The sequence below is a fragment of the Colius striatus genome, chromosome 6 (assembly GCF_028858725.1).
Source record: "Colius striatus isolate bColStr4 chromosome 6, bColStr4.1.hap1, whole genome shotgun sequence".
NCBI lineage: Eukaryota > Metazoa > Chordata > Aves > Coliiformes > Coliidae > Colius > Colius striatus.
Genome location: NC_084764.1, coordinates 35,024,903 through 35,050,971, shown reverse-complemented (window position 1 = coordinate 35,050,971; position 26,069 = coordinate 35,024,903). Strand labels below are relative to the sequence as shown.

The following is a 26,069-nucleotide window of genomic DNA, read 5'->3' as shown; positions in this document are numbered from 1 at the left end:
GGAACGGGACGTGGCCTTTTCACCCGGCGGCGGGGCTGGTGTGCTGCGGTGCGGTGAGATGGCGGCGGGCGGCGGGCTGATGCTGTGGGCGCTGGAACTCGCCGCTTTGCTGCTGCTGCAGCCGGCGCTGCCCCACGGATCGCCCGGCGAGGCGGAGCGACGCTGCTTCTGCCAGGTGGGCTCTGCTGGGGGGACGGGACATCTGCGTGCGGCTCGGGCTCGGGGTCCTGTCCTCAGGGGCTGCCTCAGTGCTCTCCTCTCCGAGCACTGGAGAGCCCGCTGCGAGCTGCCAAAGGGGCACTGGGCAAAGGGGTTCCGGGAGTGACTTCTACTCGCTGAGCAGTCCCGTGTTCTCTTCAGTTGCTTTATTAGCTGTACTGTCTCCCTGTCCGTAGAAGGGAAAGTGTTTCAGCTAGGGGAGTAGTTCTTCCCTAACCACCCAGGTGCCCTCTCATCGAGTGATTCGGGGATGTGTGTTGTGTTACTATGGTGCCCAGGAACTGCCTCATCCCCTCACCTGCAGGTCTCCCATGCTGTTCCTCCCAACGTTGCTGTCAAGGGGAGCATGTGGCTGCAACAGGCACCTCCTAAGCAACCCTGTCAGCCAGAGCTGCCATGCTTATTAAAGCTCTTCCAGGGTTCCTTCCCCTCCCTTATTGAGGTGCCAGACATGTTACCTTCTGGCCTGATGTGCTTGGTGCACCTTCTGTTGATGTACAGTGAAGAGAGAACTGGATATAGGCAACCAAGAGATGAGACTGAGTTTCAGGATTTAAGGAAGGGATTGCTGTACAGATTCCTTTTGACTTAACTTTGCCCAAGCACATTTGTAAGATGAGAAGTTGAAGATAGTACAGTTTATTTAGTGCGTTGTTTTTGTTGCCTTTTAAATAAAGGAAGCTGTTGCAAAGCCTATTCTTGGTGTATTAAAACTCTAGTGCTTAAGTGTGAGCCAGAAATTGAGAGCAGAGAAAGAAAACCAATGCAATTGTGCACTTGACTTTGGCTTTGCCTTCTGGGTGCCTCCTGATGTTTCAGTTTCATATGGATATTGTAAATACAAGCTATGCTGTTGAAGAATTAAAAAGCATGCATTTCAAACCCTGTATCTCTATGGAGTTCCTGCTTAGCAGTGAAGTTTTGTCTCCTAAGGACTGACAGCAGAGTCAGGAGTCCAGCATGCAGTAAGGAACCCTTACTGCTGTTCTGGCATAGTAACAGTTTCCAGGCTTGTTCCCTTGAGTGGAGGGATCTGCTGTTGTACTTTTTACATTGTTGGTTTGTTGTGACCCGTTTCTGGTTGATGGAGTAGAGTGTGCTTTGGTTTAGTTTTCAATAGAGGTTCAAGATTTCCCCAGACTTCATTGCCTTTGGGAAAGCATGTTCTGTAGGGCACCATTTCTCAGCCTTACTAACCCCTCAACCTTTTAAAATCTCCCCCCAGGGCTGCCTGATCTTGTAAAAAAACCTCCAATCTGCAGATCATCTTGTGCAGAACTGAGGTGCTTTTCTTTTACCACCAAATAAAATACAGAACAAGCCTTTAAACAATACATTGACCCTACTTTATGTGCTTGAAGGCATGGGTTTATATTTGGTTTCCTCCTGAGAACCATCTTTTGCTGTTTCATGAACTTGTTGGATTGAGAAATCTTGACATGGGGTGGATGCAGGAGCTTTGGCTGGTCCATCAGCCTGTGCTGGGACAGTTGGCAAGGGCCACTTTTCAGCACGTTGGCTCTGGCAGTACTTCAAATGCTGACTTAAGCAGGCTGTAACTGTGGAGTGGGTGTTGCCCTTCTGTCTGTACTGTGAACAATGCCTCACCTGCTTTTTTTTGACTGTTATTTTAGCTCTTTGTTTACTTAGAGAAATTCTGAAACTTTTGTTAGAAGCATCCATCTGTTAGTAAAACCCCTTCAGTTTTACAGACTGTTTCTGCTTCCCAATCTGTCTCATTAGTTCTGAATAACATTTGAGTATCAGAGTTCCTTTAGACTTTACAGATAGCTTATTCCCCACCCAGATAGTCCTGTTTGCATTAATGCTTTAGTCAGCTATGAATCAATTCCCCATATTCCTAGTAATTATTGCTGATTTGCTGTGTACAGACTGATGGAGCCGCCCTAGGGATGTGCTGCAGGTGCTTGGCAGGCAGGGATTTTGAGTATGTTTCCAGTCTGGTGGAGAGCTGCTTTCCTTCAGGGGTATTTCTGTGGCCAGGACACTGTCATTAGGGGTGAGTCTGGACACTGACAGTTACCTTGTTGTTACCTGAACAGACTTTCCAGCTGCTCATGCATTCTTGTTGAATTGTGATGTTCGCCCAGCTGCCTTCGGGGCAGGAATTCATACCCAGCACAGTTCTCCATCTCTGTGGGGTGGCTCAAGAGGGAGTTTCCAAGCACAGAGCAGCTGCACATCCTTCTTTGCTAGCAGATGCTTGGAGGTGCCATCTGACAGCCGATGTGGTTGAACCTCCTCTTGAGGCTCCCACGTGAGGTTTGCTTTTATGTGAGTGCTGGAAGCCCCAGCCCTTGTTTTCCATGTAAAAGATGGGGGACAAAGCACCTAGGAGAGCAGATGCTGGGGTGACTGTCCTCACCTGGCTGCCAGCTACTTGCTCTGAGTGCACTGGCAGGGATGAAAGGGAGACTGAGTGCTGCAGGTAGAGCCACAAATCACTCACTCAGGCTGACTGTGAGGAAGCTTCTGCTGGGGCAGCAGGAAGAGCATCTGCTTGCCCTCCACCTGGGACTGGTGTGGCTTTTCTAGAAGAGCTGGCAGTTGCCAGTGAAGTTATACAAGATGAAGCACCTCCTCAGCCACTGTGATATTCTCTTCTCAGTGTGCTATTGTAGCTTCAAGTGAGAGATACAGAAAAGAGTTTGCCTTTTTTCCTGCCCAGCTGTGCAGCAAATGGTGGTGTATGGGTATGGGATGGACCCCATAGTGAGAGAAGAAAGGCCTAGATCCACTATCCAAGGGACAGCTGTGTGATACTGGTGGAAACAGAAAGAGGTAGAGAGACAGACCAGCATTGCAGGGGAGAGCAGACTGGCAGGAGCCTGGGCTGGAGCACCTCTAAGAGGATAGGCTGAGAGAGTTGGGATTGTTCAGTTTGGTGAAGAGAAAGCTCCTTGAGGACTTTCTGTCAGCCTTCTAGTCCCTAAAGGGGCTGACAAGAAGGCTGAAGAGGGGCTTTTTACAAGGGGATGGAGTGACAGGCCAAGGAGTGATTGCTTCAAACTGAAAGAGAGGAGGTTGAGATGAGATGTAAGGAGGAAGTTCTTCCCTGTGAGGGTGGTGAGGCCCTTGCACAGGTTGCCCACAGAGGCTGTGGCTGCCCCATCCCTGGAAGTGTTCAAGGGCAGGTTGGATGGGGCTTGGAGCAACCTGGTCTGGTTGAAGGTTCAGCAGCTGAGCACCTTCCTGGGTGCTCCCTCAGCAGCGGCAGCCACTGGTATTGCATCGGTCCTGGCGGCCTTGGTGCATCTTTTCCCACGGGGCAAACCCATCCTGACCCATTGGGCTGGTGCCAGGCCCACACCTCTGCAGGGTGGAGAGAGCACAGCCCCTCGCTGCCGCCCCACTCCCTGGCACACGGGTACTGCCAAGCACATGGCACACATTTGGGAGAAGATCAATTCATGTTCCCTCTTAAACAACTGTTCTAGTTATTACAGGCTGAAGATGTAGATAAATATTGTAGGGAGGTGGGGAGGGAAAGTGTTTTAGGGCACCACCCTTGACATGTGCTCCAGCTCAGTTGAAGTCCAAAACAAGCGAGTCTCTGGCTGTGTACAGGGCTGAAATAAGCAAGTTCTGGGTTGGCAGGTGGTCCCAGAGGAAGGGCAGCCCTGTGGGATGAAATGCCAAGTGCTCTGATGCTGCCTACTTCCCCAGGCCTGAAAGTGGGTCAGTGCTGTTTGATGGGGCATCCTGGGGGCTTTCACCATGGTCTCTGAGGAGCTTTGGCTCTTGATACTGTCTTCTGACAGTATCATGAGCTTTGCCAGGTTGGGCACATACAGGCAGTGTCACCAGGCCTGGCTGAGCTATCTCAGCAGCCTTGTGGCTGAGAAAGCAGAGCAGGAGAGTAAGCCAGCTAGCAACAGCTCACTGGTCATGTGCAGGCTAAAGAAATTACCCATCTTTGCCCACTCTGACTGAAATCTTTGGAGGAAGGAGTTTTCCCTCTGACTTGAGCAGAGCTCAAGTTTAACCTTGCAGAGCTTCCCTTTGCCTGTGCCAGTCCCACAGGCATCTTGTTGGGGTATTGTTATCAATCTCCCTTCCAAGGCATTTCCAAACAGAGTATTGGATACCTGGAAATCTCCAAAGCATGCCTCCCATCTGCTCCTGAGTATTGTGGGAGCATCTGCAGTGCTTCCCCCAGGTGATTTTTCAGGATGATATTTTGCCAGACTGATTCTGTCTGGAATTGGTCAGTAGCCATAGTGACCAGACCAAGGCCTGGCACAAATGATGTGTGCTGTTTTGGTTGAGAGCTGTCTGTGTGCTCTGATGGTAAGAGGTACCTTACAGGGACATCTTTCCCCTAGTGATGTGCTTGTCTGGTGTGGATTCAGAAAGCAGCAGCAGATTATCCACAAATCTTTTTGTAGGCCATTTGTAGACCCAATCTATAAGCTGCCTGCTTCAAAGGATGCTGAGTCTCCAGGAAATAAAAATTGTGGTTGGTTGTGTGTTGTGGATTGGGGTTTTTTTGTGATTGTGGTTGGTTTGCTGTTCGGTGCTTCTGGAAATTTTGAAATACCTTTAAATTGGGTAATTGGGTTATCAAATTGCTGCTATGTTTTAGCTTAATGGTGTTGTCCTTTTACAAGGATGATTCAGGCTAGTGGAAACCTTAATTGCTGTGCTGTTCATCTTTGTTACCATGTCAAATGCCTGACAGAATACAGTACCCGTGTGATGATGTGGCCGTGGGCTTCAATGCAAACAACAGAAGTGAACCTCCAAATCCTAGTGCCTTAACAAAAAATGATTTGCTCAAGTGGAGTTGGGCATTCCGGCTTGCTCTCCTAGATTTCTCTTCATTCCCACTTAGATCAGTGTGGCTGAGTACAAAATCTCACAGAATCCCAGCATGGTGGGGGTGGGAAGGGACCTGCAGAGCTCATCCAGCCCAACCCCCTGCTAAAGCCCCTCCATCAGGGGGCACAGGAATGTGTCCAGGTAGGTTTGGAAATCTCCTGAGAAGGAGCCTCCACACCCTCCCTGGGCAGCCTGGGCCAGGGCTCCCTCACCTCAACAACAAAGAAGCTTTTCCTCCTGTGCCAGTGGAACTTTCTGTGTTTCAGCTTATGCCTGTTACTCCTTGTCCTGTCACTTGAGACAACAGAAAAGTGTTGTCTCATCCTCTTGACAGACACGTTTTAAATACATGTGTTAGAGATTCCTCCCTCAGCCTTCTCCAGTTGAACAGCCCCAGTTCCTGCAGCCTTTCCTGATCAGAGAGATGCTCCAGTCTCCTCAGCATCTTGATAGCCCTGTGCTGGCATCTCTCCAGTTGTGCTGGGGAGCCCAGAACTGGACACAGGACTCCAGATGAGGCCTCACCAGGGCAGAGTGTGCTACCCACACCTTTCTTGATGCCCCTCAGGATGCCATTGGCCTTCTTGCCCCTGAGGGCATATTGCAGGCCCATATTTGGTTTGCTGCCCACCAGGTCTCTCTCCTGTAGCTGCTCTCTGGCAGGTCACCCCCAGTCTGTCCTGGTGCATGGAGTTGTTCCTCTCCAGGTGCAGGACTCTGTACCTGTCCTTGGTGAACCTCTTGAGGTTCCTCTCTGCCAAGTTCCTGGTATGATGTACTCAGGATCTAGAACCTGGATTCCTTCACCCTCTCTCCAGGGTGGCACTTGCCTTATAGGTGCTCTAGGCTTGAACCAGGCCAATGGGTTTTTTCCACTTCCCAGTTTTGGGGGCTGTGCTTTGAAGGCAAGTGCTCCATTTTTGCCTTCCTTCTCAGAAGGAGGGCAGGGAGCCTTATTGCCACAGTAATAATTATAGAGGTTTGAATTGATGTTTAGCTCTTTCCAAATTATCTGAGGGCTCCCCGGAAATGCATCAAGGCAAGTGGCTCATGTTTCTCATGTGGCAACACTTTTCTCCCTGTACATAATATGTTTTTCCCTAATTGCTAAGGCTGGAGTAGCACCTTTGCTTTGGTTTCAGGGAGGTTTGTCCTTGAGGCTTGCAGGGTCTGACTGCTGAGGTGCCTGTGACTTTGGTCATCTGCTGCCTTTCCTGCTTCTGGTTGCTGTCCTGTGGTATTCAGCAGCCTTTAGTTTGAAAGTAAGAAAGGAAGGAGCACCTAAAATACAATCCAGTGCCTTCTCAGGTCTTGTGCAACCCCCATCTGCTCCTCCAAAAGCTCTCTGGGATGGTTTTATGCCACCACCCAGCAGTGCACTTTGTCTTGCTTCATGGGAGGTGTCCTTTCTGATGTTTGTGTGCCTAGTCTGCTTGCCTCTGCTTTCAGCTTTCTTGTTCCCAGAGGGAAGGCAGAGATTTGGCATAAGCCCCTGGAGCAGTGTAGCCTGGGACATCGTTTCTGTGCTGCCTGCTACTGTAAGATTATAGGCTTTTTGGGCCAGAAGTGGCAAGAGGGTTTCTTACCATGAGTTGTGGCAAACATCGCGTTCTTTACTTCATAAATTAAAAATATTGATTTAAAATACCTGTCTGATCTTAACCCCCTGACTTTCTCTGCTACTAGGGAATGGCAGCTTGCTCCATGTTGCATTGCTACATCAACATCCAGGAAAAATGCTTGATTTTGGCCAGGGTGATTTCCCCAAGTACTCATCAGGGGGTGTGGGGGAAGCAAAGCTACTTCTGCATTGTGCAACTTTGTCATCCGGACAGTAACCTACGTGTCAGGAAGCAGTAGCCCAGTTTGTGCTACTTTTCTTTGGATTTTTGTTTTGTTTTGTTCAAGGCTTGCACACAGCTTGTTAAGTTCTTCAGGATGATGCAAGAAGTGTTGGCTTTCTACATCAGATTTAGAACAAATGTTTTCTTGCCAAATGGCTCTCTGAGGTGAGGAGAGAGACTGTGGCAGTTGCTGTGGTTCTTATTAAGTCAAACAAATGGTTTGCAGCCTTGTTGATAAACAATAAGGACTTTCTTTGAGGGCTGTCATCTTCTGTGGTATTGTTGTTTCCTAACTGAGGCCTTATGCAAATGCCAACTCTCACCCAGGAGTGACATCCTGAGGCTCCTCTGGCAGGGGAACCTGAGCAGTGTGTGGCTCATGGCTGCTGCAGCAGCCCATCCCAGTGTCTTGCTGGATTTGGCCCTGAGAGAAGTATCTGTGGTCTGTGTAACTGGGTCTGATGTGTGGATAATGGCTGTGTGTTGGCTGTGTGTGTGTGTGTGTGTGTGTGTGACATGGTCTAGTTGAATACTTTTGTCATCTCTGCTTTTTTAAAGAGCTGGAAGTGTCTGTCTGCCTCTTACTGTGCTACCAGTGAATTCTGATGTATCAATGTGTTAGAGAAAAAGTGTTCCCAAATAAAACTGCCTGTCCCCAAGCAACAAGTACAGGACACATCCTAACAGATGCATTGAAAGCATTTCTCTGCCATTTCAGCAGAGATAGATTTAATGTTGTTTAATTTTGGTTATGCTTAACTAGGTGATTCCCTGGTAACAGGAAAGAAAATTGTGAGCTGTTTTGATCTGCAGTGTTAAAAAGTACTGCCTAAGTTCTTCATTTCTTTGGTTTGGGGTTTTCTTTTATTCAACAGGTTACTGGTCATTTAGATGACTGCACCTGTGACGTGGAAACCATTGATGCCTTCAACAACTACAAGCTTTTTCCTAGGCTGAATGAGCTTCTGGAAAGTGACTATTTTAGATACTACAAGGTAATTCTCTCATACAAGAATGTATTATTGCATTAATTTTGTATGCTGCTGCTGCTTATTTAAAAAATAATCTTCCTTGAAGTAATTGCTGGTCTTTTTCAAGTCAAGTACCCCCTTTCAATACTGGCTTTTAACAGTGCAGTCAGTAAGTGTGACTCTCCTATTGTCAGGAGAAACTTCATGTCACACAATGTGCTTCTAAAATAAATGGCATGTTTTTAAAGATTGAGAATAGGATAGTTCCAGCTGGAAGGAACCTACAGTGATCATCTGCTCCACCTGCCCGACCCACAAAAGTTAAAGCATGTTATTAAGGGCATTGTCCAAGTGCCTCTTAGACACCGACAGGCTTGGGGCATGGACCACCTCTCCAGGAAGTCTGTTCCACCCCCTTGGTAAAGAAGTGCTTAATTTCCTAATATTTCCCTAGGAATTTTCCCCTTCTTGAGAACTTATGCAGTAGACCAATGAAATTACTTATTTTGTTGAGCTGGGGCTCAAAAATGTTGATGCCTGGGGATCTACATTGCATAACAAGTGTGTTCTTTGTGGCTCCCCATTGACAGTTTAGTTACCAACAGTGAAGTGAGTTGATGGCGGCTGCTGCCAAACCATCCTTGTTAGATGTGCTCAGCTCCTCTCCAGTGAGACTGTTCCGTGTGACCAACTATGGGGCTGCTCTGAGTGTGCTTGGGTTATGGGGCACTGTTTTACCTGTCAGGTGGAGATACTGGACAGTGGCTGTTGCCTGACCGTTTCTGCAGAAAAAACAAGTATTCACTCTTCTGTAAGAACAATTTAAAATGTCCCTGACTTTACTGCAAACTAGAATGGACCCATATATAAAATCATTGGAGTAGAGCTGCTTTTCCCTGCTCCCTCTTGCTACCAGACCCACAGTCTTGTTAAATTTAATTGTTTTTGAAGGATACTAACTTGATTGCACCAACTTGTTTGCAACTTGATACTAACTTGTTTGCACCAACTTGTTTGCAACTTGATACTAACTTGTTTGCACCAACTCACAGAAAAGAAATGGCCTCAAGTTGCACCAAGGGAGGTTTAGATTGGAGCTGAGAAACAATTTCCTCCCCAAAAACGCTGTCCAGCCCTGGCACAGGCTGCCCAGGGATGTGGTGGAGTCCCCATCCCTGGAGGGATCCCAAACTTGTGTAGCTGAGGGACCTGTTTAAGTGGTGGCCATGGTAGTGTTAGGTTAGCAGTTAGATTCAATGAGCTTAAAGGTCTTTTCCCAACCTCAGTGATTCTAATTTGTAAAAGAAGATTGTGTCCTTTCCCCTTCCCAGTGTTGGGATTTGTAACAGAAATATTAAGATTGGTCTGAATGAGGCATCAGCAGAGATGTCTATGTATGAAAGCATCACAAGAAAGATGAAGCAAAGATTAAAAGAATAACCTGTGCTGATAGCAATCAGTCTGGTAAATACCAAGGAATTATCAATTCCTGTCAAGCCCTGAAGTCTTGCACAGCAGCAAGTCCAGAGCCCAGATGATATGACCAGAGCACAGGTCTCCTGCTGCCAAAGGAGTATGTCAGAAAGGCTCTGGCACACCATCTTCCCACTCCTGCATCAGGGAGGTAGGCTGGGGTCTTAAAATGCCCCAAACAAGGAAACAAAATCAATGAGGGAGTAAACTTCCCCTAAGATTCATGGAGAATGAAGTAAGCAATATTCCAAGGCCAAGCATTGCCCCATAATAACTGTTGGCTTCTAAAGGGTACAAGCCACCTGGCCATGCCTCAGTTTGTCATGGCTCAACAGGAGCCTTAGGATCTGGTTAGGAACCAGTGGCTTGTGTGTTCTGCCCTCTGTTACCACAAACAGTCCAGTCCAAGTCACAGAGGTGCACAAATCTCACGTGAGACAAGGGAATAAGTGATCAAATTTAAGATAAATAACACTGTTTCCATACTCACTGCACTCAGCCTTGCACTGAGTTTTGTTGTAAGCCTTACACTAAGGCACTGAAGATGTGTGTTGGTAAATTGTGCTGTGGAGTGTTGGCTTGATGAAAGAAATGTCTAATGGGATAATATGTTATTTATAGGTAAACCTAAACAAACCTTGTCCCTTCTGGAATGACAATAGTCACTGTGGATTAAGAGACTGTACTGTAAAGCCCTGCCCATCTGTAAGTACCAATCCATTCTTTTACCTCTTCTACATTTGGTTTTTGCAGACCAGGAGGAAGAAGCAGGCAAATGACTGAGTGCTCGTTAGTGTAGCTGTCTCAGACCTGTGGCTCTCATGGAGCTTTCTTAGGAGCAGTGATGTTGGTATCCAGGAGAGAGGCCAAAATGCTAAATTGTCAAAGTATAAAGAAAGGCTGTACTTTCAATAGCTGACCTTCCCTGAGTGGCCCTTTTCTATTTTTTGTATTAATGAGAATTTTTTGGGCAAATCAGCGGTTGTTAGATGTATCTCTTGCCTTAATAGCCAGGATATTCACCCACTGGCCCATGAACAATGCTGTGGTTTGCAGTTTTGACTGACAAATGTGACCAGGCCTGTCTCTTTCCCTGAAATGGCTCTTTGTTTCCCAGGACAAAAGCAAACACTCTATCCCCATCAGAAGGATTTAGTTTACTGACGTAAAACAACTGGAGTGCAGGTGTCTGCCTGAAAAGAAGGGGACGAGAAAAGGAGTGAATCAGAACTTGGTTGCTGAGTTGGTAGAAGTGCAGATGCCCCCCAGGCTGGCTCTGTGGGTTGGCAGCCAGCAGCAGTCCGTCTTACCCTCTCACTCCCAGGCCTCTGGAGCAGTTTACCTGCCATGTCAACGGTGTCATGAATGGTCTCCATGTAAGAAGCCTCCTGGCCCCACCTGTATCTGTTTTTCCAGCTCACTGATGTATCTTCATGTATGATTTAAAGTATGTTGCAGCAAAGCAGCTGTCTGTCCCCTTTGCCTGATAACCCTGTGGTAACCTGATGTAGAGTAGCTGTTGGCTGAAAAAAACATATCTAGGCTGATATGACACCTTGAAATGATTTAGTACAGAGGGAGTGTGGGCATCACTTGTTATGTGACTTCTGATACATTTGATAAACTCATTTATGCGTCAGCAACTGCCCTGCACTTCAAACCAGTGTCCTTTGCCTCCTTTGTCTTCAGAAAGCACCTATTGTGGACACAAAATGGAATGATGATTTTTTTTTCCCCCTCAAAATAACCTTAAATCTCGTTTTAAATACTTTTTCTTTTCCTTAAAGAGGATGGGTTTGGTCGTATGACCATAGTATGACCAACGTGAAAGAGTCGTGTTGCAATGGTGGCAGGAGTAGCAAGAAGCTGTTCTTATCTTAAGAACTGTGTCATTGCTGGTTTTAATGATTTTGATTTGGCTCCATTTCTTTTTGAAGGCAACAACAATTACTCTTATTCATGGCTTGATTCTTTCTCTTCCTGTGCTGCTTGCTGTCACAGCACTTGCTTCTGCAGCGCAGAAGGGGGTTTGTTGCCTTCCTACTGATGGAGGACGTGGAAGTTGAGGAGAACTTAAGGCCTGATTGCCTGGTGTGTAGTGCTTGGGTTATGTAGGGCTGGTGAGCCCGGTGTTAAGTGATGGAGTGGCCAAAGGGAAGCTTTGGAATGCTATGTGTCAGAGGTGGGAGATGCAATAGCTGGTGAGGCTCCCGGGTTCCTGCCAGGAGTGCCAGCATCCCCAGGAGACACCAGCTGACCGGAGGCAACTCCAGCTCTTCTGAAGTTGGTATTGGCTTCCCCAGCCTCAGGCTTGAGTTAGCAAAACATAAGCTGATGGAAGATAAGCTGGGGAAGGCTACTGACCCTTTGAGGAAAGGACGCTTGTGAAAAACCAACACAAACCACCAAGAACATTGCTTAAACTCAGTCTGTGGAGGAGCGAGAAATTGGATGTCTTGGGTCTTGGCAGCCCCACGTGAAGCACACGCTCAATTTTCTCTTTCAGGATGAAGTCCCTGATGGAATCAGATCTGGAAGTTACAAGGTAGGGGTGTGTGTGTGGGCACAAAATGACACAGCTCGTGGGACCAGTTTGGTGTCACTGCAGCTGATAAAAGCTGTCTTTTATCAGCTGTTTGTCGCTGATGGACACTGTTTGTCAAGATTCACTTTATGGCTAGTTTTTTTACCCTGTTCAAATATTTGGCATGCTATGGAGCCTTTGAGGTGGCTCTCCTGAAGTCAGGTATTCCCCACCACTAAGGCAGAGAGCTCTCCAAGAGCAGGTGTTGTCAGGCACAGAACGCTCCTACGGCAGTGCTGCAGCTGCCAGGAGTCCGTGCAACAGTCATCACAGTTGCTTAAGTCTCTGGATATCTGCAGCCATCCTGTGGTAATACAGGGTGGGGTGAATCGTGAAAGTGTTTCTGATGCTTAAACTGGTTAGTGCATTAAAGGCAGAATGGTAACAGCAAAAAACTCCTCTCTCCCCACCCCTTTGCTTTTCAACCCAGTATTCGGAAGAAGCCAATAACCTTGTTGAAGAGTGTGAAGAAGCCAAGAGACTTGGAGCTGTTGATGGCTCTCTGAGGTTGGACTTTTCCCCACCGTCCTTATTGTCTCAAAGGAAAGCTGGTATTGATGGTCTTTCTGATAGCCTTCCTCTGCTTCCTTTGCAGCAAGGAAACCCAGCAGGCAGTGCTGCAGTGGACACGGCACGATGACTCCTCAGACAGCTTCTGCGAAGCTGATGGTATGTGGGGACCTGTTTGATCTGAAAAGTCTTTCAATGGAGTTTTAAGCACTTCTGCAGAACCCTCAGGCCAATGTATAGAGTTTCAGCAAGCCTGGAACATATTTGGCACTTTTTCTTTTTTCTCATCCACCCCTCTTGCCCTCAGAATTTTGAGAATCACAGAGTAATTACGGTTGGAAAAGAGCTTTAAGGTCCTAAGTCCAAGCCCTCCCCTCACACTGCCCAGCCCACCACTAGCCCATGGCCTCAGCACCTCAGCTCCACGGCTTTGCAATAGCTCCAGCGATGGGGACTCCCCCACCTCCCTGGGCAGCCTGGCACAGGGGCTGACAACCCTCTCAGGCAGTAAGTTCTTCCTTAGCTCCACTCTAAACCTCCCCTGGGGCAAGATGAGGCTGTTTCTTCTTGTCCTGTCACTTGTTACTTGGTAGCAGAGGCTGACCTTCACCTCACCACAGCCTCCTGTCAGGGAGTTGCAGAGAGTGCTCATGTCTCCCCTCAGCCTTCTCTTCTCCAGGCTGAACACCCCCATTCCCTCAGCTGCTCCCCATCACACTTGTGCTCCAGCCCCTTCCCCAGCTCCACTGCCTGGCTCTGGGCACGCTGCAGCCCCTCAGTGTCCATTTTGACAAATAATACAGTGCAAATACTTCTGATAAAGCTTTGAAGGCCAGAAAGCTTTTCCCTACTGCAGTGGGTAGATGAGTAGTTGATGGCAGGTTGGTGACCTACCTCTCTGGAGATGTATGAGCATGACTGCTCAGGATGCAAAGGGGTGGCTGGGTCAGTCTTGGAAGATGTCACTTCCTTCAGAAGTTGTTGTCACTGACTCTCACTCTGCTTTGCAGACATCTCTTCTCCTGAGGCAGAGTATGTGGATTTGCTCCTGAATCCTGAACGTTACACTGGCTACAAAGGACCAGATGCCTGGAAAATTTGGAATAGTATTTATGAAGAAAACTGTTTCAAGTAGGTGCTTCAGGAGGCAGGTTCCCTAAGCCTGCATGTGCTGATTGTTGCAGAGGGGCTGCATGTGCTTTAACTCCCTCAGTAATTCCCACCCTCCTGTCTTTGCTGCCACGCTTGTGCAGTGTGGGCTGTCAGAGAAGGGTACAAGCCATGTGATTGCCCTGTGAACTCCCCCTTGGCTGTTCTTTGGGCCACAGGGCAGGCTTCAGAGTCAGGCCCTGTGGTGTGGTGGGGCAGCTGCCTGGCATGAGGTGCCCGTCTGTGGTGGGATATGGTGCCAGGCACACAGTCCTGGTCTGGGCACAGTGGAGCGGACTTCTCTCCCCAGTCCAAGTGCCAGTTTGAACTCTGCAGTGGGTTTCCCATGGCTGCCCACAGCTCTGATGGGCACTGGGCAGTAGTCTTGCCTGCAACGACCCTTCCAGGGATTTCCTCCCCATTCATACTACTCTATGCTGCTGCACCAAGGCTGTGGGACAGTGTCCATTAGCACCCGTGTAGGCACTTGAGTTTTCCTAGCTGTCCTTTCTAAAAGCAGAAGAGAATGAAAAGGCAAGCCATGTTTTGCTCCTCTACCCCACTCCTGTCTGCACAAAGCTAAAGCACAGGAGGAGATGTAAGAACTCCTTAAGCTCTTTGACTGCAGAGAAGTAAGGACTCTGTGCTGTGTTTCTGCACAATGAGGAGACAGTCACCTAATTACATATTGTATTTAAATGATTGGTTTTTGTCATCTTAGGCCTCAGAATGTAAAAAGACCTTTGGCATCTGGTAGAGGTGAGTCATTTATTTATGTCGTTAAGTGGTTTAGTGGTGTACTGATCCTCACTCCAGGATCAGTAAATGTGCTCTGAGCTACTTCTACTGAATGAGAACTATTGTAGCTCTTGATCAAACATAGGATTTTATGGGTAGTGCAGGGGCATCTGGAAGTGTGGCTTTCTAGCATCTGTCACAGAGAAAGGAAGTCTGATGCTCCACTTCTGGAAGAAATGTGAGCTTTGGAAAGACTGGGAGCCCATGTCAACCCTGAGCTCTTACTAGGCCCCTGTTGGCAATGCCAAACAGTCTGTGATGGACTGGGCTGTTCAGTCTGGAGGAGACTGAGGGGGGAACTCATTAATATTTACAAATATCTAAATGGTGGATGTCAGGAGGTTGGGGCAGCACTTTTTTCTGTTGCCTTCAATGACAGGACAAAGGGTAATGGGATGAAGCTGGAACACAAAAAGTTCCATTTAAACTTAAGAAAAAGTTACTTTACTGTTGAGGTGAGGGAGCCCTGGCCCAGGCTGACCACGGAGGGTGTGGAGGCTTCTTCTTGGAGGTCTTCAAAACCCACCTAGACATATTCCTGTGTGACCTGATCTAGGTGGACCTGCTGTGGCAAGGGGGTTGGACTAGATGATGTCTAAAAGTCCCTTCCAACCCCTGCTTACATTCTATGATTCTATGACTGAAATGCAAACCTGGCTGAGATCCTCTGTGGAGACCATTCAGTAAGAGAAGCTCTACCCTAGAGGCTGAGGCTAGGTAGTGTAAACAAAGTAGTGAAGGGGTTTGGAAAGGTAAGAGCTTCTACCCCAAGGCTGCTAAGAGACCCCATGTCTCCTGACACCTTGTTTTGCCCAGACATCAGCCTCACTCCCTGAGTGTTTGACCTGAACACTGTTCCAGCAGTTCCCTTGGGGGTGATCTCCTGATTTTCCCCTCAACTGTGTAGGTGCTTTTCCTCCATCCCTTGACCCTTTGTGCAAGGGAATGGCACTTTAGGAGCTGCACTGGGTAAGATATGCCATGTCCTTTAAAGTATCAGTCCTTCCTTTGGCTGCCTTTAGGGCAAGATCAGAATGAAATAATAGGGGTAGGTTGAAGGGAGAGGGAAGGATTGGTGTTTTGCAGGTGGGGAATCAGAAGGACAAGAAATTAGAGGATATGACCTGATGATAACCTTGCAAGTGGCTAATAAACTGCAGGAAGCAGGGATGGGGTTTTTTGGGTATCCTGTCAGAGGTCATGCAGGAGACCTCTGGCAGAGGTAGACATGTGTGTTTCTTGTTTTCCAACTGTGTGGTGGCTTTACTTCCTTTGCAAATATTGCTCCTTCCTGCACTGCTCAGGTTATTCAATAGCATTACTCATCTGGTACGTTCCCTGCTGCAGTTCAAGATGGTATTTTCTGTTCAGAACATTTCTAAACCTCTCTTGAGAGGCTCGTTCTCTTGTCAGAGCAGATTAACAGAGCAGTCTTAATGCTTTGGAGTTGGGTTGTGGTCATGTGTAATTTTTATTTCCTCTTTTCTCTCCCTCTGCCACTCGTGCTGTTTTTCCATCAGGAGATGATGGAGGTGAGTGGCACCCTTGTTTGTTTTTACTGATAACAGAAACAAATGTGGCATCTTTATCATTCTGTCAGAAGCTGTACCATTTTGTTAACCAGGGGCATTAGCTAATCATTACTCAGACAAATGAAAACTTATCTTGAAATTCTGCTGTGTGTTCCCCTGAGCTCCCTGTCCCTGAGGCCTGACACACACCCTTGTGTGAGGGCTTTAAAAAGCACCAGCAGTGTTTTTAAGTGTGCAAGTCCCATTTGAAGAGGCAGGGCAGGGTCATAAGCCTTCAGGAACAGGGCTTGTCTTGGGAGTTTTTTTTCAGTACCATCTCCCTGCCCTGGCCAGAAGAGAAAAGCATTCAGTGATCCCTGTTTCCTTTCCCTGCTTCCCCAGAGCTCTCTGGGGACTGGCCTCAGAGGTGGTTTGGGGGCATCAGGCCTGGGCAGTGCCCTCACTCTGATGTGCTTGTTTTCTTTTTGTTTCCAGGGCATACGTTTTACAAGTGGCTGAAAGGTAATCCTTGACATTTCTAAACTTGGTTGTTCTTCCTGGGGTGAATGCAGTGTGGCCAGGGAGTGGATGGGAAATCTGGGCCACACTCAGGGGAGGATGAGATTTCTGTCTGACAGCCAGGAGAAGTGTGCTTCCAGTATCTTGAAGTGCCTGTTTCCTTTCAGGTGTCTGTGTAGAGAAACGAGCTTTCTACAAGCTCATCTCTGGTCTCCATGCAAGCATCAACATCCATCTGAGTGCCAGGTACCTCTTAAAAGGTAAGTGCTACTTCCTGCCTTGGCTCTCCTGCCTCAGTCCTGAGCTCACACTTCTGTGGCTCTGCCAAGTGCTCCCTGGAGCCCGTTCCAGCAGGGCTGAGGCCTACTACTATGCTCCTCTCCTCCCTCCCTCAGCACACGTCTTGTAGCTGCATCAGGAGTGCAGTTACCACCTGCCTTTCAGGTCTGAAGATGGCTGGAGTGTGCTCCGTACTGAGACTTCCAGCATGTGTTCCTCCTGTTATTTCCCAGTGGTTATTTTGGAGTGGGTTTCCAGCTGTCTATTGAGGCTGTCCCTTCATAGCCACTCTTTATGATGGTCAGTTTAGCAATAGCCTCACCTAGACTGTGAAGTGCTTGGCTGGGCTTTCCTGAGAGCCTTGATCCATTTCCATACACTGTTTCCATTTCCTTTGCATGCCCTTGTCCATAAGTAGCCATCTGGAGAATCTAAATATCAACCCTGGGGTTGAAAATCCAGGGTGATTTGAAAACTTTTGTGGCCCAGGGCTGTGACACGCTGCCTGCGCAGCATGGGATGTGGGTTCTGCCTGCCTGAAGGATTTAGTTGTGGTAGTTTAGTGGTACCTGTGGCCCAACTTTGTTCTGTTAAAGCTTGCATAAGTCACACACAAAGAGTGTGTGACTAGAGACAGCTTTTGGAATTGGGGTAAGTGATTTAGATTTAACTAAGTAATTCTGTTTAAGTCTCTACAACCCACACAGACCTCACCTTGATGTGAGTTAGAGTAACAAGAGAAACATCAAAGGCAAGAGGTGAGCTGGGACTGCAGAGAGGATGAGGAAAGTAAGGCTGGCCCCAGGCAGCAAAGTAAGGCTCCTTGGCTGTGGAGAAGGGAGAGCTTCTGTTGGTGAGAGGCTAAGGAAGATGCTTTCTGCTCTGAGAAGCTCTTCCTTGGCTCTGCGTCCATGCAGGGCTTCCCACCTGCAGGTGCCATGGTTGCCCATCTGAGCAGATGAAGCTACTCCTGTTTCTTTTTCCCATGTCTAGCCATCAGTTTGGCATGTCTGTGTTCTGCCTGCTGCTACGTGCTTGATACAATCCCAAATACACAATTGGATGAGCAATCAGAAATACCCTTAGTGAAACCTGGGCTTGGCAATGAGAAACAGAGGCCAATCTCCTGTGCTCCTGGGCTGCTTTTGTTCTCTTGTCTTTCCATGAGAGAAGGCGTGTCTATGGCTGTCCCTGTTAATCAGGGAGCCCCTGCCCCCAGGCTGCTCCCCAGTGCAGTGCTCCAGAGTCTGCACTGTCCAGGACCAGAGCAGGGACCTCTCCTGAGGTCTGCAGGAAGGAGGCAGAAAGGAAGGGATAGTCACTGCCCACCCAGTGCTCCCCTGGCCGTCTGAACTCTGACAGATGCTGAGCTATTTCCAGCTTGCATGGAACTGCTCAGAAACAGTCAGCTCACCCTGAGAAACTCTGCAACTGCCTTAACTCTTTTTGAAACAGGCAGGCTCTATTTTCAGCTTTTGCTTGTAAACCTGGGTCGTGTTTTAAAGCAACAGCCAAAGCTCAGCAGGAGCTGTGTATGTGTGTTGGGCTTTGGGCTGGGTTCAAAACATGCCTCTCCTGACTCCTGACCAGTTTGTGGTTAGCGAGAAGGCTGTGGCTGCTGTGAGCTTTGGATCTCCCTGCTTAGTCACGTTTCCCCATCTGCCTGAAAAAACAGAATATTGACTTGGGTTTGTGTTTTACTTAGCAAATCAAATCCCTTGACTTTCTCCTCAGTGCCTGAATTCAGCTTACCAAAGCAGAGTTTAAGTGTGTACATTCCATTTTCAATTCAATATGGAGCATCCAATAATACTTGGGCGTACTCATGATGGAAATCACTTGCCACCTCCCCACCAACCCTGCATCAGCATGAAAGATAACATGAGAGAAAGCAAAATTGCTAGTGTAGGGGGAAAAAAAAGGAAGAAATTAAAAAGAAAATACTACAATAAGCCATCACATCCATCATGTTTGAAGTTCATAAGCACTTAAACTCTTTTAGGAACCTCTCTCCTTTTCAGTATAATATTCCAGAGCTGGGGCACCTGGAGGTGAGGCTGAGGGAAGTGAACAATGAAGGATAAGATGATGTAAAAGACCAAAAATGAGTCCAAGGGCAATTTTGCGATGTACACTACTGGGATTGGGCCAGAGGATAAAGGCCAAAGCTGACAGAGCCTTGTTTAAAAACATCTGAAGATGCCAAATTTAGACATATACCTCACTGCAGCCTGCATTACTCCTCTTTGGGTGTCACATGGTGGGAGCTAATCCAGCCCAAGCCCCTGCTAAAGCAGGTTCCCCTCCATCAGGGGGCATGGAAATGTGTCCAGGTGGGTTTGGAAACCTCCTGATAAGGAGCCTCCACACCCTCCCTGGGCAGCCTGGGCCAGGGCTCCCTCACCTCAACAACAAACAAGTTTCTCCTCCTGTTTAGGTGGAACATTTTGTGTTCCAGTGTTGATGAGATCCCCCCCTCAACCTTCGCTTCTCCAGGCTGAACAGCCCCAGTTCCTGCAGCCTTTCCTCCCCATGGAGATGCTCCAGTCCCCTCCCTATCTTGGTAGCCCTGTGCTGGCTTCTCTCCAGCAGTTCCCTGTCCCTCTTGAGCTGGAAAGCCCAGAACTGGACACAGGACTCCAGATGAGGTCTGTTTTGGTTCTTTTTTCCTCACTCAGATACGTGGTCAGAGAAGAAATGGGGCCCTAACGTTACAGAGTTCCAGCAGAGATTTGATGAAGTCCTCACCAGAGGGGAAGGGCCCCGAAGACTCAAGAACCTGTATTTCCTGTACCTGATGGAGCTTCGGGCCCTGTCCAAGACGCTGCCCTTCTTCCAGCGCCCGGGCTTCCAGCTCTACACAGGCAGCAACAGTCGTGATGCCAACATGAAGCGCCTCTTGCTGGAAGTTCTCCATCTGGCCAAGTAATGACCCTGGGGACCTGGGGAGGATGGCTCTCGCTGCCCTGGCATCTCTGGGTGGGCTTTGCATTTCACAGAATCATAGAATCCCAGTATGGTGGAGGTGGGAAGGGCCCTGCAGAGCTCCTCCAGCTCAACCCCCTGCTAAAGCAGGTTCCCCTCCATCGGGAGGCACAGGAACGTGTCCAGGTGGGTTTGGAAACCTCCTGAGAAGGAGCCTCCACACCCTCCCTGGGCAGCCTGGGCCAGGGCTCCCTCACCTCAACACCAAACAAATTTATTCTCCTGTTTCAGTGGAACTTCCTGTGTCCATTACCCCTTGTCCTGACACTTGAGACAACAGAAAAAAGTGTTGCCCCATCCTCCTTTTCACTTAAAAAGATCCCATTTCACTTAAAGCCCCTCAAAGGACAGGTTCCAAGTTGATCTCTCTAGTGGGGTAGTATGGTTTGTGTGGTGTTGTTGGGAGCATTTGGGTTACCTATGGGCAAATTGCAGACCAGAGTGGCTGGGCCCACAGTTTAACCTTTTTGCTTTGGCAGAGGTGAGTTTAGTAATGGCCTACGTGTCAGCCCTGGGATATTCTGCCTGGTTGACTCCTCTGTGGGATGCCAGTGCTGGCTTTGTGGATTTTGATTAGAAAAAAATCCTAAACATGTTGGTAACAGAGGTTTGGGCTGTTGGGCAGAGTTTGGAGTCAGAGGAGTGGAGGATACCAGAACCAGATGGAAATTGTTGTCTCCTAATGCCATCCATGTGTGAATTGATCTTGTCACACTTATGTGCCTTCAGTGCTTATGTCTGTTAGGTGACAATTGCTTAGAAGCTGTAGAGCAATTGCTGAAAATGTCTCCAAGGTGAGATGCAAACCAAAATTGAATGCCCTGAAGAAATCAAAGAAATGAGCAGCTTCTGCTTAGAAGACACCTAGAGATGTCCAATGTCTAACATCTTCCAGTTCCATCCTCACACATAACCAGATCTTTCCGTGGAGCTGGACTCCAGCTACGCAAACAATCTCTGGAGAAAGAAAACTTCTATTTAATTCTTTATTTTCACTCTATTGCAGGTCTTTCCCACTACATTTTGATGAAAACTCACTCTTTTCAGGGAATAAAAAGGAAGCTGCTAAGCTAAAGGTAATTGGCCAGCCCTTCCCTTTGGGGCACTTGCTGCCTGAAGGGTATTTTCAGGTGTGTGTCTGGGGTAGTACTGGGTCTGAAAGGGGCCTCATGTTCAAGGTTGGGCATTTCCAATGAATTTTGCTTTTTGAATGGTTTGGATACATGTGGGTCACTACAGAGCTGAGGGTGTGCCTTCAGGAGGCACTTGCCTAACTCAGACACGCTAAATTTAGCCTGAAGTCCAGGATTAATACATTACTGGACTAGGATTAATATATGGCAGTGTGTCCCAGTGAGTGCCTGACCACCACCAACGTGCTTGTCTCTTCCCCTAGGAGGAGTTTAGGCTACACTTTAAGAATATTTCTAAGATCATGGACTGTGTGGGCTGCTTCAAATGTCGTCTGTGGGGGAAGCTGCAGGTAAGCTTTCTTAGGAAGTACCTCACCTGAGGGGACTTTGTGGTTGAAAACTGGGTTAACCTGCTCTGGCTGCACCCAGGAGAGGAGAAGGAGGTACAGAGGGTGCTCTAAAACTTGGGAATCTGGCAAAGATCTGCACTGAATTTTACCTGTGGTCAGACCTGGACAGGAAGCCTCTGCTGGGTAGCTCTGCTAAATAAGTACAGCATCTGGGCCTTGTTCTGCTCCTCTGAGCTGTGTGAAGTCCAGGTCTTCCTCTGTTGAGATGATGGCACAGGAATTCTTGCAAAGATGAAGGAGAGAAGTTAAAGGGGTGAGTCAGGCCCTGGATGTCTCCCTGCTATTAAGTGATCTTTTTTGTCCTGCACAGACACAAGGTTTGGGTACAGCACTGAAGATCCTCTTTTCTGAAAACCTGATAGAGAAGATACCTGAAAGTGGCCCTTCCTATGGATTCCAGCTGACCAGACAAGAAATTGTTGCCTTATTTAATGCTTTTGGAAGGTTAGTTGGAGACTTTTCTTTTGCTTTACACAAGCTGCTGTGTTACATCTCAGTTAAGCTTTGACAATCAGTTCTCATCAGCAACGTTGGCATTAACTCCTGCTCTGATTCTGCTGCCTCAGAGGCTTGCAAAAAAAAGGTCAGATGATGTTCATTTGGTGTGTGGCAGCTGGAGCAACTTAAAACAATGTCTTTATACTCTACATTTATGTAAAGACTAAAGGAAGCATTTGCATTAAGATACAAAGAGTTGGGTGGTGTTTAAGGAGCTGTGTGAGTCTGTCCTCGGAGCACACTGTCCCCAGATGAGGGCTGCTGAGCCTGTCCCACACTCACTTCAGAGCACTCCTGTTGGGCCCAGGTCTGTTTGCAGTGGTTATATTCAGTGGGAATCCATCAGAACAGCTGTGGAGAGCTGCATCAGGAGGGGAACGAGGCCTCTGGGGGAGCGAGGACACTGAAGACCCTGTGGTTACCTGTCACTGCTCAGCGGTGTCAGACTGGGAATCTCTGGCAAACAGTTTTTAGAGAGGGTTCTGCTGGTGCTGTTGCTGCTGGTGCCAGAGCTCAGGGCTGCAGCTCCCCACAGAGCCGCTGGCTGCAGCTTCTGCTGGTGAAGCACCACAGTGGGGAGCCCTATATCTCCGTCAGACCCAGGCAACCCCAGAGCACTTCCCCGGGGAGGGCGGGGGGGAGTTACTCCCCTTACAGCCAAAGAGCCTCTGGCCCTCAGCACCTCAGCTCCACGGCTTTGCAATAGCTCCAGGGATGGGGACTCCCCCACCTCCCTGGGCAGCCAGGCACAGGGGCTGACAACCCTCTCAGGGAAAAAGCTCTTCCTCAGCTCCAATCTAAACCTCCCCTGGGGCAACATGAGGCTGTTTCTTCTTGTCCTGTCACTTGTTACTTGGTAGCAGAGGCTGACCTTCACCTCACCACAGCCTCCTGTCAGGGAGTTGCAGAGAGTGCTCATGTCTGCCCTCAGCCTCCTCTTCTCCAGGCTGAACACCCCCATTCCCTCAGCTGCTCCCCATCACACTTGTGCTCCAGCCCCTTCCCCAGCTCTGCTGCCCAGCCCTGGACACACTACAGCCCCTCAGTGTCCCTCTGGCAGTGAGGGGCCCAACACTGAACACAGCACTCAAGTTGCAGCCTCACCAGGGCCCAGCACAGGGGGACAATCCCTGCCCTGGGCCTGCTACCACACCAGTGCTGAGAGTCCTTCCACCTCTCTCCTGATGTGCTGACACAGCTTTTGGAAGACACGTGTGGATCTGCAGAGGCACTTTTTCCAGAGGAAGTTGAGAGCTGACAGGCACAGAACCCTTCTCTTTTGTCCCATTCTGTGTGTGAGAAGGCTGGGGACAGACAGCTCTTTCTCAGACTCCAGCCTCATCTTCCACCTACCTGTATTAGAACCTTCATCCTCTGCTTGTGGCTCTCAAATCATGAGGGTTGTTCAGAACTCTTTGAGAAGGAAGCTGGTGCTGGCTGGGAAGGGCAGAGCTCTCCTTGATGGGAGGTGTGCTCAGGGGCTGCATCCCGATGTTAACCTGGTATCTTTACTCCAGGGGAAAAATGAGGCAGGCAACTCCCAAAAAAACCCTTCAGAAGGACCAAGGAGACTATTATGGCCAGTTTATTGATCTCTACAGTTCTCTAACATCCTGTTCCAGTGTGTTCCTCGGTGTTTGGGAAACTAGTGACAGGCCTGGGTGTAACTAGAACCCAATTTACTTGAATCTAAATTCTCTCCTCCTAAGAGCTCCCTCATAGCAGCCCCTTTCTCTTGGATTTGGACCACAGCATGATGCAGATGCTGCTCTGACATTTCCCTTCTGCTTTCTTTGCACTCAGGATTGCAACAAGCATTCGAGAACTGGAGAACTTCAGGAGCATCTTACGGGACATGCGCTGAATTCCTGCGAGAGAGACCTGAAAGTGTCACTGCTCTGGGGGCTGTGGGCAAGCACCATCCTCCCACCACACTCCCAGCCACTCTGTGGTGAAGCTCAGTGCCTGAACTTCTTCTTCCCACCTGACTGTCTGTAACCTGCTGCTGACAAGTATTTTTGTACAAAGAAGGAAAAACCAAAGAGCTACTTTTATACAAAAATGAGAGTGGGGACCATATGGGGAGTTTATTTTGTATATTGGAAGATCGTTCTGAATCACTATTGCTGTACTCTTCTGAGGGATTAGACCCATCTCTCTGCCTTCAGAGGCTGGAGGTAGGGCAAGATCCATGACACTGAATAAAAGGGGGGGGGTGGGAAATTCCTTGTCTGCTCCCTGATTCCAACCTGCCCCTCGCTTACAGAATCCTTCCACTTCCTGCTGCATAAGAAAACCTGCCAGAGGTTGTAGGAGCCCCTCATGCTTTGGAGCTGCTGCTGTACAAAGCTATTTTCCTCCTGGTGCTGCTTTCCTCTGGCAACAGTCTCTTCCTCATGGTCTCCCTGCGTGATAAGGGCTTCAGTGAATGCTTCGTGAGGAAGGTGAGGGCAGATGAAGCAAGAAACAAAGTGCTGGAGGGATGCTGCTACTCCTGTCTCCATTAGGACTAGAAGCTGGGGGCTGGTGAAGGCCTGGTAACATGAGTTGGGTCTCAGGAGCCATTTGGCTCCTGCTGGTAGCCAGGCAGGTCTAAAATGTACAAGGATTTACCTGCTGTGGGGCTGCTGCTCCTTGGAGTCAGCACGGAGCTGCTCTGGGGCTGAAGCCAAGTTCAGTTGTACTGCTCCAAGGACAAGCAGCTGGGGCAGTGGGACAGAGCTCCTCTGGCACAGCAGGGAGCTGCCCCTCCACCACAGCAGAGTAAGGGGTGAGACAGCTGTGCTCTGGGGGGCCAGAACCAGCCCTGTTACACCTTCTGCCTCTACAGCAGGGGCTAAGGCTGGCTGCACATGGGGTCAGCGTGACCAGGGAGCAGCCACACCACCCAGACCCTGTGCAACACCAGAGGCAGTGCCCTCAGCAGCCCCACTGCCCAGCACCTCCAGCCCCATGCCCTCAGCAGCCCCCCTGCCTAGCTCCCCTAGCCTGCCAAAGCAGGTGCCGGGGCAGGTGCTGCTGTGCAGGAAGCAGCAATTTCTGCTCCAACTCAGCTCTCCTGCCCCCTCTCTGGTAGCCAGGCTCTGCTCTGGGAGCTGCATGAGGGGAAACCAAAGGCAGTGAGGAGCAAAGGACGTGGTTTGAGGAGGTTGGACCCCTGTGAGCCACAGGCAGCCCCAAAACATTAGGGGGTAAAGCATGTTGTGAGGGCAGGGGGAAGGAAAGCAAAGGCCAGGGCAGCTGCAGGACGCCTCACAACACCCTTCTGCACCCACCTAGATGTGAACCCTGAGAAGGACTTGGGGAACCACTGCAGTCCCAGTGAAGCAAAGCACATTGTGCTGGGCTGGCCAGGTGCTACCCCACAGCCAGGAGCCCTCAGGACCCCTGTAAAAGTAGCTTCCTCAAGCTGCCAGCCATGCCCAGCCTCCAGGGCCCTGTGCTGGCACTGCCAAGCTTCCCTGCCCAAGGCCTGGGGGCAGCAGGAGCCCATTCAGGTTCCCTTTAGAGCAGCACACAGCCAGGCCCCTGCCCCCCTGAGCACAGACAGGCTTTTGGGGGTTGGGTTTTTTTTTTATTTCAACAGAGTAGTGCTTGGTTACAGTTTAGTGATGAACAAAATCAGTACATTCATTGGCCACAGCTTCCTGTTGCAGCCAGTCGCTGCCTGACTGCAAAGCCCAAACACTGCTAAACCATACCAAAAAAACCCCAACAAACAAACAAAAAGAGTTTAATGAAAGGCAACTATGCATTAAAAAAGTCATTGTACTTCTCAGCTATAAATTACTTCAGTAAAACACGGGCCCAGCCCCCGCAGGAGCAGTCAGAGCTGTGAACTTCAGGGCCATCCATAGGACTGAACAACCCCCCTGTGCCAGCCCCTCCCAGGGGCCACAGCAACCCCCCAGGAAGAGCTGCTGTTGGTGTGTGCTTCAGTGCAAGAGGAACAGGGAGCCTATAGCCCTTGAGTTTTTTCTTTTTACAACGTTTAATTATTATTCCTTTTTATTTTTTTGCACTACACTCCTTGCCCTCCAAAGAAAAACTTAAAGTGCTCCTAGTGCTTTGGAATTTAAGCAAGAATGGGGCTGCTGTGTCACTGGCTGGCTTTGGTGACTTACGGGAGCAGACAGAGGGGTGATGCCATGAGGCTCTGCCTTGGCTTGGCCAGAAGTCAGGGGGTGACTGAGATGTAGGAGCCCCTGTGTCCCTCACTCCAGGCAGGAACCAGGGCCCTTATCCTCAGCAGAGCCACAGCCAGGGCAGGAACCAGGGCCCTCAGCCCCAGCACAGCCACAGCCAGAGCAGGAACCAGGGCCCTCAGCCCCAGCACAGCCACAG

The 26,069-nt window shown here is 49.0% G+C and overlaps 1 protein-coding gene across 2 annotated transcripts; it reads left to right on the top strand.

Moving 5' to 3' along the window:
- Positions 1-23,963, top strand: ERO1A (endoplasmic reticulum oxidoreductase 1 alpha). Of its 2 annotated transcripts, XM_010208571.2 has the most exons (16): positions 1-175; positions 7,781-7,900; positions 9,971-10,054; positions 11,856-11,894; positions 12,364-12,440; positions 12,529-12,602; positions 13,454-13,574; positions 14,314-14,351; positions 15,911-15,922; positions 16,397-16,423; positions 16,588-16,680; positions 19,378-19,624; positions 20,691-20,760; positions 21,081-21,167; positions 21,538-21,671; positions 23,529-23,963. In XM_010208571.2, exons 1-16 carry the CDS (start codon positions 59-61, stop codon positions 23,587-23,589), a joined length of 1,401 nt encoding a protein of 466 aa, XP_010206873.2. In that variant the 5' UTR covers positions 1-58; the 3' UTR covers positions 23,590-23,963. The 2 variants fall into 2 exon arrangements, with proteins under 2 accessions (XP_010206873.2, XP_061853871.1); XM_061997887.1 differs by lacking the exon at positions 15,911-15,922.
- The last annotated feature ends 2,106 nt before the right edge of the window (positions 23,964-26,069 follow it).

Bases quoted from the DNA above. Each gene is read 5' to 3' on its own strand.
- ERO1A (XM_010208571.2), top strand. From the start codon at position 59: ATGGCGGCGGGCGGCGGGCTGATGCTGTGGGCGCTGGAACTCGCCGCT. The intron at 19,625-20,690 runs GTAATGACCCTG...ACTCTATTGCAG, and splicing joins GAAGTTCTCCATCTGGCCAA to GTCTTTCCCACTACATTTTG. The intron at 20,761-21,080 runs GTAATTGGCCAG...CTCTTCCCCTAG, and splicing joins AGGAAGCTGCTAAGCTAAAG to GAGGAGTTTAGGCTACACTT.